The sequence below is a fragment of the Osmerus mordax genome, chromosome 6 (assembly GCF_038355195.1).
Source record: "Osmerus mordax isolate fOsmMor3 chromosome 6, fOsmMor3.pri, whole genome shotgun sequence".
Classification (NCBI taxonomy): Eukaryota; Metazoa; Chordata; class Actinopteri; order Osmeriformes; family Osmeridae; genus Osmerus; species Osmerus mordax.
In genome coordinates this window covers 11,085,466-11,097,795 of record NC_090055.1, presented here as the reverse complement: position 1 = coordinate 11,097,795, position 12,330 = coordinate 11,085,466, and the positions used below count along the sequence as shown (strand labels likewise).

Below are 12,330 nucleotides of genomic sequence, written 5' to 3'. Positions count from 1 at the left end.
ACACACATTGTGCGTATGATGGATTTTCCATCAATATAAGGGCTTGCTCTTCAAATGACCCAATCTTTGACGTCTGTTAAAGAGACAATAATAGCACTAAGTGCTGAGATGTTGGTAAAAAATGTTAACAGAGTGCAGTATTCTCAATGCTAACAAACACTAACCAGTAGCTGTGTTGGAGGCCATGGTGATGCTTGGGTCAAGTATTATGTAAGGCTGTGTTGATGAAATAAAGGGACTGTCTTTGATGAAAATAAAATATTAAATCAAGTGGTTGCCAAGTGCATACCAAACAGTTAATACCGCAGTGCTGTGAAAGACGGGTTTTGTTGTACAGACATCTTCTGAATGAGAGTTTCCTGTGGAGTCTAATGAAGTTTTGGTGGTAAGAGTGGTCACATGAGGAACTTCTTAGAGACAGCAAGACAAGCGTTCACACTGTTGCTGTTTAATGATATCTCCCACCCCACGACTGGACAAGAACGATCCATTTGGACACAAACCCTTTCTTGTGGCAGTGTCCTCTGACCATTCATGGTCTAGGTCATGATCTCCTTCTGTCTCTCTCTGTCTTTCATTCACTCAGTTATTTACTCACTCTCTCATCTCTACCTCTATCAGCCCAAAAATATTTATAATTCTACATCACCCTAACAGGAAGAAACACAAGTTAAAAAAAACCCTGCTGCCATGTATTTGCTCTGTACCTGAGAATATAGAATGATGGATGAGGTAGACAATCAACACTGAGGGTGCAAAATGTTCAGTGGCATGTTGATGTATGAAGCAAGTGTTCTTGAGTAAACAACAATTGCTCTTTGATAGCTTTTATCTTGTTAAATGTCTGTGGAGACTGAAAAGTAACACACCTGGCAGTGTGTGACGTGCTGGTATAGGATTTAGAACGAAGGGGCTGTTTTTCTTGCTATGGTCCCACATCGCAATGGGCATAAATAACAACTCTGGTTGACATGTTGGGGGGTTGTGGTGTTGACGTGTTGAAAGCTAAGGACTTGCCGTCTAGCAATGACACACCAGAAATATTGTAAGGGAAATTATTGTTTTGTGTGTTCAGGTGACCTTTTCATAATTTCCAACACCCTGTGGACAATAGCACTCTATGTGGTGTCCTATTGTGCGGTGGTCCCCTTTTACTTACCAGATTGAGACATTTAAAAAGTCTACCAGATGTGTACCAAAGGTTTATGTGTTGTGTTTGATGTTACCATACTTGAAACTACCTTGGAACTAACTTGAGGGTCAGTTGCCTCTCCAGTGTAGCTTCAGTAGATTGCATGTGCTGTTGACAATGTGATTACAGAATACATATATTTCCATCTTGTCCAGGATTTGGAGCTCTGAGACATCCTTTTTTAACTGTAGATGTGTGGACCTTTAAGTGTATATCTCCATTCTCGTAAATGCTTGTTTTATGAGGAAGCAACACCATACAAAGTGAGTCTTTCTATTATGTCGTGAAGCACATGGACCTTCTTGGCCTGTATATTCTGAGCATAAAATAAGAATGGGATGCATGAAACATTTAAACCGGATGTCAGCAGCCACTTTCAGATGATTACAACTGCTGTCACGTGACTGAGTGATGGCTACCCTTCATTTCTCAGTCACTAGTGAGAAAACGTCACAATGACTGACAACATTAAGCCTGTCTGATTGAAAAATCAGACACTTTCTGGGAAATCTCTGTGCTCCCATAAGAAAGACCACATTCCATGAAGATTCACATATAGTAACTCCTCTGTTGACAAAGCTGTATGTTTTGACGGTAAACCATGGGCCAGAACCAAATGAGAGGGACCGTAAAAACCTCACTTCCTCCTGTAAACCACATCTGGAAGAGGTCACACTGAGGTCAGAGGTCGAGGGGTGTAAAGGACTGCTGTCCAGGTGGCTGGAATGGGTCTCTATAGGGACGTAAAACAAGCCATCAACTAGAGAAGGTACAATTTCTGCGGAAATTGAAGGGTGTGCTTGCTTGCGTTGGTTGCAGATGGGTCCGTCCCCTTAAATGTTTCCCTTGTAGTGATATTTTCAAGCATTTAGCCTACTCATATTGCATAATTCATTAAGAACCCCCTTTGAAACAAGCTGAACCCCCTTTGAAACAAGCTATTGTAACAACATTGTCACCGGCAGTATTTCAGATGGAATTGCGATTCAAACAGTACCATCTGCTAACGGAAAATATGCCCCCAAAAACTTAAATAAGCTTTACATTTATTTAGTGGGCTAAAGTGCCGAAAATTTGAAAGTTTCTTTTGACAAAAAGTTTAGGCTGTGGCATTGAAGACAGCGACGTACCACACAAGTTTAAATACATTATTTAATGTGACATTACTTACTGTACATGCAAGTTTTGATTTGCTTAATTGTACATGCGCTGCTAGTACACCACGGCACGATACGATACATGCGTCGTTGCTAACATGTGCTGACGTTGTGACGTAGGCTAGCACTGAGTTCCCTTTGTTGACACAAGGCACTTTTTGCAACAAAAATGTCAGCCTAAACCGTGCAACGGAACGTAAATAAAAATACAAGCAACTCAATTGCTTTCAAGACTAAACTTTTGACACCAAGGTTGTCTATGTAGTCCAAATATTGACGGATCCTTAGGGGGGCAAAAATAAATAATAAATATATATGTGCGAGAACAATGGTTGTGCTTGCCGACGGCGTGAGCACACCCAATTAAGGAGGGAAGTAGCTCTGGTCTACTTACTTGTTTCAGTAAAGGTACATGCATGGCCGTATGTGTCTGTTCTTAGACACATGACATGTTGCACCTAAACCAACAATATGACTATGGGGTAAAGGTAGAACTTTTGTACTTACAATTCTGTGAAGGTTTCACAGATGGACACCTGTCTGAAATTATTGTAATGTTCCTTTTGCTGCGCGTATGACCTGCAATGTTCTAGATAATTAAAGTCTCTGTTTTTCAAAAGTCTGACAGGGTGTCAGGAATGGGATGACACAACAGTGTGAGTGAGTGTGAGTGAATAAATACAGGGTGTTAATCGTGTTTCACAGGCTTTTACATGTAACACATGAGGAACACACACAGTAGTCACTCATCACTTTTTTTTAACTGGCTGCAGCAGACTGTGGAAAAATTATGAGGGATCCCAGATGCACTGTAATCAATCTAGAGATTGCCATTATGTATACCCCCACAGGGACATTACGCAGATCTTTCTCTCTCTCTCTCTCTCTCTCTCTCTCTCTCTCTCTCTCTCTCGTGTAAAATAAAAAGCAGACAAGCCGCTTCAGTGGGCAGGATACATTTGAAAAGGAATGACAGAGATTATAATGATTCACATGCACAAGATGAACACCTCCCTCTGCAACTGGATCCTGGACTTTCTGGCTGGAAGACTTCCATCAGTCTGGATGGGGAGCAGCACTTCTAACACCATCACACTGAGGCCCCCCATGGACGTGAGTTCAGCCCACTGCTGTTCCCTCTTCTGACTCACGACAGTGGTGGGTCTCATCAGAAAGAACGAAGAGTCTTTATACAGAGAGTATGTGCAGTGGCTTTTGGACTGGTATATTATGTAGCGATGGGTTGTTCTATGTTGCACCATGATCCTGGGGAACATTGTTTTGTATAATTGTGTACTGTATTAGCTGTATATGGTTGAAATGATAATAAAGAAAATAGGCCACATAATTCTATGCCTAAATGATCATTAAACTCTCATTGAATTCACAAATTACTGTCTATTTGAACTGTATGGTCTTACATATTTTTGCATGTTGTCTCTCATTGAAATGGGTGATTCAGTGTTTAGGATTCAATGGTTATCTACTTAATCACCCAGCAAAATATGAACTAGTTTTCAAATTGGATAAACTGTTTTTTTCTTTGATTTAATGCCAAATAATCGTATAGGGTTAGGGTATTCTTATAAATTATTTACACAACGTTGTGTAGCCTGACACCTAGTGTTAGGCTACACAACTGATTCCTTCTATTGCATGGTAAACACTTTGGTACACCCAAATAAAACGTTTGCCCTGCCCTCTCGGAAGGCATTTATTTTCTTCTTAGCATCCTTTTAAAATGAACTTTAATTATATAAACTAGTACAAGGTTAATTTACATTACCTTTTACTTGGACATACTGTAGTGAGCAATGACGAGATAATACTATTATCCAGTGAATATGCAACCACAGGTATGTTACTTAACTCACTTGTGAGTTATTTTGTGCATATGATAAAATATTTGGATCGTGAACATATTAATGGCTATATTTCCTCAACTGTCGATCTTTAGTAATGGCGCCAATAAGAACAAAGAGGGGGCGTATGCTGAGTTTAAATTTTTACTTTCGGCCATCTCATTGGCTTAGTTGTGGTACATGGATACGCAAGACTGACCAATCATAACTTCCAACCATGCATAAATTATAACTTTGGGCGGCCTTGAGTGAATGGCACAATATTTGATCAATAGCATCTTAGTATGTAGAATGTTTTCATATTCATGAGAAAGGAGGCGGTGTTTGCAAAGGGGGTTGGGTGCGAGGTAACATGGAGGTTTAGTTATCACCTATCAGCCATTGACTGAATAAGGCAACGTGAAAGAGTGCTTGAGTTTTCCAGTTTTTATTTTTCAGTTTTCCTCTGTTTGGGTCGTGTTTCAAACTTTCTATACTCCTGGAAATGGAGATGAAGAAGAGGATTAGTTTGGAGTTGAGGAACAAGAGCCCAGCCGAGGTACACAACTACGTCTTTATTTAATTATTTCTGAAGGAATTTCGTGAAGGATGCGAAGTCGACCATGGATACGAACTGACGATGCTCATGGAATTTGTTAAAATAGCTAAACATTAGGGCTGGTTGCTAGATTACTCGGTATTGGCCTGGCGTGTGCTGCGCGAGGGCATTGCGATACAATTTGGTCCTGTGTTCTGCATTAATAGTAAGGTGCTGAATGCTTGCACCAAACTCGCGCTTGCCAGGTTGCTCGCGTGAGCTTCCTTTCGTAGCCCTAGCAGCTATCCTGTGGCTAGCTAATGGAGTTGTGCTTATCTTCTCCACGTAGCTAATGGCGATGTGTGGTGTTGCGGATTAGATAATGGAGTTGCCACTCACATGCTATCATAACAACAACGTTTGCTACCGCGCTGATTTGGAATGCTTGCAAGTAGACTAATACAAATATATTTTATAATATATTGTAATACATTAGTTGTCCAGCTTGCCATGCACCAAGTGCATACAAACGAAACCAACGGATATCTGTATTCCGACGAACGTATAGAGCTAAACTTGTCACCGTAAAGTAGGCCTATCTACTGTGGAGGCAGCATATCACATAAATATGTGTATGATGAGTAATATATGGCGCCCGCACGAACATTTCACAAGGTGAAGATCAGCGACTTTGTTGCCGCTCAAATTGTCGTCCTTCGACATGACCTAAAAGGCCGCCTGTTCAAAACATAATGTACATTGCACCCAAATTGTTAGTTGCCGGGGAATAAACTGTTGCGGTTGAATCTTCGTCCAGCCATTTAAATCCCTCTAACGATAACATTTTGTAGCGTCTTACATGGTTACCCCTGCTGTCGTTATGCTGTAGTGTCACTCGTCTCACGTCACCCAGTTGGTATTATCACGCTCTGCTAACCAGCGCAAGGAGGTGTCAGCCCGCTTTGCATATAGTCCGTCGGTTAAATGATGGTTGTAAACTCTGACCAGTTGAGGGTTGTTCGTGCTTCAGGCCTCTGCTCTGCGTTTCTTTTTAATGCAATGTACAAGGAACAGTCAAACAAATGTGTAAATAATGTTAATGTACATATTATTTATGCCACCAGAATTGTGTATCATGTTGAGATTTATCTGCATTGGGATGGAGGACAGGACATGAACATAAATAAAACATAAATTATGTTTAGGAATGGGCTTCATCTTGTTCCTGACACTGAGCTCTTAAGTGCATTTTACGCTACTTACCTTAAAACTTCTCAGATATTTATAAAACGTTTTTTAAAAGCATATGTCATGGTCTGCAGGTGGCTGAGCTTGTGGTGGACAACTGTCGGACTAGTGATGGAGAGGTGGAAGGTCTTTCAGATGACTACAAGGAGCTGGAGCTACTCAGTATGGTGAATGTGGGCCTCACCTCCCTAGCCAAGCTTCCCTCACTGCCCAAACTGCGCAAGGTGAGAACACTTACAGCCCTGCAATACATCAACATGTATGGTTTCAATTGACCGCATATGAAATACTTACAGTATAGACTGGATGTGCCCAGTTTGACTAGTTAATTCTTATAAAGCATATCTTCAATGCTTATTTAGGTATAACCACACCCCACTTTTGCAAGACTAGTTTTGAGTGGTCTCTATTTATTTTAGTTTTGTGTCTCAATTTTGTTCCTCTCTAGCTGGAGATCAGTGATAATGGAATCTCCGGGGGTCTGGACAAGCTGGCGGAGAAGTGTCCCAACCTGTCTTACCTCAACCTGAGTGGCAACAAGATAAAGGAACTGAGCACCCTGGAGACCCTGGTAAGTTCATCGCCCAACCTTTACATTTTAGCATGGCATCATCCACACACAGTTTATCTTAGGGTTTTTAATATAACACGACAGTCGCTGAATACTTTTATTGTTTAATACTTAACTTAAAATGCGGAAGCTGATCAGGAGATGCTGAGAACAGGGACAAAGTATGATCTTGTACAAAAGTGAATTGAGTGAGCGGATGCAAGCCCAGTTTGCTGTGTCAGCACATGGTCATATTACATGTATTCTGTAATGCCTCTTAGCCGAAGCTCATTGCTGAAAGAAATGGATTCCTGTCACCTAATGTTCCTGTCCCACTGACTGACTGGTTCCTATCCATCATCACGCATACACAGCAGAACCTGAAGAACCTGAAGAGCTTGGACCTGTACAGCTGTGATATCACCAAGCTGGAGGATTACCGCGACAGCGTGTTCGAGCTGCTGCCCCAGGTCACCTACCTGGATGGGTACGACCAGGAGGACAACGAGGTCCCCGACTCGGAGGCTGATGATGGTGAGAGAGAGGGACTCGAGCGGGAGGCGGGGGTAAAGAGTGCTCTGGGACTTACGAGAAGGGGAAATAGCAGAACTTTGTATTTTTTGCTCGGTAGGCATGATTTTTATGCAAGGAGATCTAGTTGAAGTGAAGGTTTCTCTTGGTTTCCTGTTGTGGCTCACCTGTGTTGGAGGCCTTTTCTTCAACTGATTACACCTGCGATTCCCACCCACAGACGACGATCATGCTGCAGGTCCCACTGGAGACGACGACGACGATGAAGATGATGATGATGATGAAGATGATGATGATGAGGACGTTTCTGATGGGGAAGAGGAGGTCGGCCTGTCCTATCTGATGAAGGAAGGCATTCAAGTGAGTACCACATCACGCCACACACATTTTGGGGTTGTGTAAAGAAACCTAGCTATCGATTCACTTTGTTGTCGTAATCAACATGTTGTTATCAAATTAACCATGTTAGTATGCTGAAGTGAACAGAATAAATGCACTTCATTCGAGGACATCTGTCCTTTATGAAGCACCAAGGACTGTCCTGCAGTTCCGCCCAATACACATTCAAGCAAACAAAAGTGTTCACGGTGTGTAAGGATAAGAAATTCCACTTCCTCAAACACCCAAACTGAGGTCACATTTTGTTTTTGTCTGCAGGATGAGGAAGATGATGATGATTATGTTGAAGAGGAAGAGGATGAGGATGGAGGTATGTATTCTAATGCCATATATAAGTATATTTGGATTTCTTAGGTGAATCCAGAGACATGCATAAATGCAGTGTTATTTCAAAGTGTCAAACACGTACAAGATCGTTTTGGACGATGAATAATTAATTCTACATGTCCACATAAATCTCCACAAGTGCAACAACTTTGTAAGCCTTTTGATGAATGTGTTTGACCCCAGAAGAAGATGGGGCAGGTGTCCAGGGTGAGAAGAGAAAGCGGGATCCAGAGGATGAGGGAGATGATGACGATGAAGACGATGATTAGCCTTCCTCAGAACAACACACTGCCACTGTGTGTGGAGTTCACATTTAAGCTGCGGAACAACAGGAAATGGTGAACGAAATCTTTTGTATTGTAAAAATATCATGTCGATTTTTTTTTTTGTGTGTGTGTGTACATGCTTCATACCATACAAAAGTTTTGTTTTTTTGTTGTAGTTTTTTTTTCTTGATCATTCCAAAATTTACAATGCAATGTGGATAAGGTAGACTCTTAGACATTTTCAATTTTCAAAGCTTTTCAAATAGTGGGGCATATATATGTTCTGGTCGCATGTAGTGGCATATTTGCCCCTGCCGAATGGAGTTGTTCCCACTCCAAACTCACTCACCTATTTAAAACCCCCACTGATAAAGATTTGCACCCATCCACTTAGTTTAAAGTGTAAACCCTGTCTAGATGTTTGCCATCCTTGTGACTCCCAAAATATCTAGAGAAATGAAAAAATTGTGTCTTGTCAGCTCTTAGGCTTATTTGTAGACACGTGACCATTAAGTGTTGTTGAGTGATCTGGACTAATGGAAAATTCTGGGTAGTGAGTTGTGATACTTTGTCGTCCAACAAGACACTTGCGACCTCTGTGTGTCTGTGCCGTGTTGTAGGGGTTACTTTTTTTGTGCAGTCTCAATGCCCTTGATGGTGTGTCCCAATCACTTAGTTATCAATTTCCTTTGTTACACTGTCAAACAACAGCATATATGTATTGTTCATCCCTCTATGTACTCCTGGGGGCCTCTAATAACTTTGGGCTATTTAGGTTTCAGGTCTCTTACTCCTCAAGTAGCCCCAGGAGGTCAAATGTTTTCAATACTTTATTTGCAGCTACACTGAGTTAGTTTTGGACCACTTCTATATGCTCAGGTGGACCCTATCTCTAAGAAGGTCTTGACTATATCCGGGGAACCCAGTTGGTCATCTCAAATCTAACCTGAATCCAACTCTGTACCCATCTGTCAATTGCAACGAACTATCCTTTCTTTGTCAGCTTTGTCATTTTGAGTTTGTTGTTTTTACGGCGCAATAATTTTAAACGTGTTTGTATAACAATGTAAATATACCTTGACTCATCTAGTGTGTGTGTGTGTGTGTGTGTGTGTAGCATTTGCTTTGGTATTTTTAAACTTGCAATATCTTTGTCCTGTTTTTTTATTTTTTAATAAACACAAAGCACAGGTCAGGATGTAAAGATTCTGACACCAACCCTCAATGTGGTTCTTTCTTTTTTGTTTTGGTCCTCTGCTGTTGAGAAAGTAATGTTTGAAGTTTGTGTGCTGTAATCTTCTGAAGTGTTTTTGAATAAAAAATAATTCAATTCTGTGAACTGTTACAAATTTATGTCTAGTTCATCATGTGCATCTAGGCTGATGTTCAGTCAGAAGACCAACAATGTTTTATGTTTCTGCTCCTGTGCTTCTGCTCAGTCCATGGGTTTAAGCGGAGTGGAAAATAAACACCTTGATTACACATTTTTTAAATAGCTAAAATTACCATTTTAATAATATTATACTGTAATATGTGATACTAACCAAAACATTTGAGAAACCTAATCTTGTTCTGGGAATTGATATAGTTCCTGCATTGACCACATGGTGGCGGTGGAGACAGTAATTCCCACTGCATGGACCAATTGGCTGCTGGAAGCAGTTTTGGAGATTATATGGACATATCATGAAAATGTATCACTTTCTAAAAACTGAGTGAAAGTGTATTTGCTGTAGATAAAAATCATAGTTTGATTCCTTTTGAATAAGTGTTTCAACACATTTTAATGACATACTAAATACAAGACAAAGATGACGAAATTAAAACTTTTACAAATATATATTTACATGTGGGTAGCGTTGAATGACGTTCCCCATAACATTTGGTATTTATTTGTACCTATGGTTTAATCTGTTAAAAACATCTTGGAGACGGTGTTTGCTGGTGGACCATTCTCCAGCCTACCTTTGTAGGCTACTCTAATCACATTGTTCCTTATGTTGTGTACTTTTAATACTGTATAATCCCACACGGTACAACAAAAGGTAGGTCATCCAGTCTAATCCCTGCCCCAGCGCAACACTGAGCAAAGCCAGTGAATTTAGGTGAACAGTAGCTGGCAGAGAGACAGGCATACAGTGCTGCTTAACGGGTGGCACTAAGAGGTGCACCCCAACGGTCACGGCTCAGCCAAGAGGGTTAGCCTTACTGGTAAACAAGATAGATCCCTCTCTCTCTCACACACACATCATCTATTATCAGATATCTGCCCCCCAGAGCCCCCTCGCACACACACAATCACTGTCACCCCCCATCCAGGGGATGAATCAGCTGACCTAGCCAGAGACAAATCCCCTGCGACTGATCGTAACTCATCACCCTGCCTGCAGGACCGCATTCCACCATCCCGACAAGCAGTGTCTGGCTGTGGAACGTCTGCTCGGAACATCTGGTCGGGGGGGCCTACCCCACTGTTGACCCCCCTGCCCCACCACCACCAAACTCAACCATGATCCTATCCATCCATCTCATCCAACAGCAGACAGAAGCTTCCTCTGTCTCTCTTCCCCAGACAGAAGCCCATGGCGAGATAAACCAGACACTGCAGCACGTTGACCAGAGATGACCACACCTCCCCATCCCCTGCCATCCCTCTCCAGATGCCCCCCATGCCCCCAGAGTTAGGGCCACATCCAAGCCTATAGTGTTCTAGCCCTGGGGGCTACCGAGGGGTCCGGGCACAAAGTCTGCTTTATGAGGATCCTCTGGTCTCAAGGAGTTTCAAAGACACTAATGAGGGGGTGTGTGCTTCAGTGTTGGCGTGTGCCAAGGGAATCTCTAAAAGAATCCGTCTTGACCCAATGACATGATCAATGAGAGTGGAGGATAGTGTGTACTGTGTGAAAGAACTGTTTGAAGTTGTCCCAAGTATTTAATGGATGTATTCAGTTGGCATCCTGCACTAGACTGGGGGACATGAGGCTACATCAGTGGTCAATTGAGTGACAAATTTGTGTTGTAGGGAAAGTAGCAACTAGCGTTAAGCAAATTGAGTCAAGCGGAGCAGACCTGGGGCCTCATGTATGTATAAACGTTGCATACGCGCAAAAAGTTTGTACGCTGGTTTTCACGCACACTTTGTGATGTATAAAGATTTACTTGACGTGAGAATGTGCGGGCCGTCACGGAAAGTTTTGAGCAGACGTGAGAATGTGCGGACCGTCCGCAAAGTCTTGTCTGGCTCTGTAACATGGCGAATTCTAACTGAAAAGTGCCGAAACTCACCAAACATTACAAAATAAAGTTTCCACTACAATTTCTGTCATACGTAGGCATAACGTTAGTTATTCAAAAAACATATTTGGGCTAACTACGGTAATAAAACTTTGATCATTAATGTGGATGATCACATCAAAATGCCAAAACCCAAAACGGGAAATGCTATATAGCCTTCTGTTTAATCCGCCACCACTTAATAACTTCTGTTAAACTTTAGGGTGTCAAACGAACGACAAAATCACTCTGGAAATGCATGTCACGCTAACCCTATTGCTGCCGTGCTGTTACGATGCGCCACCACTCGTTTCTTCATTTAAAGTTTTACATCGGACCATTTCTTCTTAATCTGCCATGGTCCGGTTCTCTGAACCCACAGCATTTATGGCCCTATAATAATAATAATAATAATGATTTTATTTGTAATGCACTTTACATTTAGCTAAATCTCAAAGTGCTACAGGTTAAAAACAAGAAAGGGCGCAAATAGTGACAGTTTTCCACTCCTCCGACTTTCTTTAGTCGCTAATACCTGATGACAGGCCGCCAAACAGGACACATTTTCTCACCTCCACCTCTGTTGTCAGAACCTCGATCTCACAGTCACCGTATTTCTTCGAATAAACGCCACAGCGTTTAACGTTCATTTTTGGTGCGGCGTTTATTCGAGGGCGGCGTTTATTTGAAGAAATACGGTAATTCAGACAAAGAAATGACCTCAGGAGCGCATTTATAGTTAATCTGCATATTCATTTATGGGAGGAGGCAAGGCAGGGTCAGTGGGTCGTTCACGTGCGGTCAATCTCACGTTGATTGTGATTTATAAAGGAAAGGTGCGCAGGACCTGGCGTATGACCAGTTTTATACATGTGAATATTTCTGTGCGTAGGTACTTTTCGAGTTTTGGCCGTACGCCATCTTCTGGTATGAAAGCTGCGCAATCCTTTATACATGAGGCCCCTGGTGTTGAAATGTCGTCTTAAGGATCCTGTGGATTGCATCCAT

The 12,330-nt window shown here is 41.8% G+C and overlaps 1 protein-coding gene across 3 annotated transcripts; it reads left to right on the top strand.

Annotated features, from left to right (window-relative positions):
- The first annotated feature begins 4,571 nt into the window (after positions 1-4,571).
- Positions 4,572-9,382, top strand: LOC136944018 (acidic leucine-rich nuclear phosphoprotein 32 family member E-like). 3 transcript variants are annotated; one of them, XM_067237559.1, is made up of 7 exons: positions 4,572-4,749; positions 6,051-6,200; positions 6,425-6,547; positions 6,901-7,060; positions 7,278-7,417; positions 7,715-7,766; positions 7,973-9,382. In XM_067237559.1, exons 1-7 carry the CDS (start codon positions 4,696-4,698, stop codon positions 8,050-8,052), a joined length of 759 nt encoding a protein of 252 aa, XP_067093660.1. In that variant the 5' UTR covers positions 4,572-4,695; the 3' UTR covers positions 8,053-9,382. The 3 variants fall into 3 exon arrangements, with proteins under 3 accessions (XP_067093660.1, XP_067093658.1, XP_067093657.1); XM_067237557.1 differs by having other exon boundaries at positions 7,970-9,382; XM_067237556.1 differs by having other exon boundaries at positions 7,967-9,382.
- The last annotated feature ends 2,948 nt before the right edge of the window (positions 9,383-12,330 follow it).

Excerpts from the sequence above, each read along its gene's own strand:
- LOC136944018 (XM_067237556.1), top strand. The coding sequence starts at position 4,696 with ATGGAGATGAAGAAGAGGATTAGTTTGGAGTTGAGGAACAAGAGCCCA. Across the intron at positions 7,061-7,277 it reads CGACTCGGAGGCTGATGATG|ACGACGATCATGCTGCAGGT; the intron begins GTGAGAGAGAGG and ends TCCCACCCACAG. Across the intron at positions 7,767-7,966 it reads GGAAGAGGATGAGGATGGAG|AAGAAGATGGGGCAGGTGTC; the intron begins GTATGTATTCTA and ends GTTTGACCCCAG.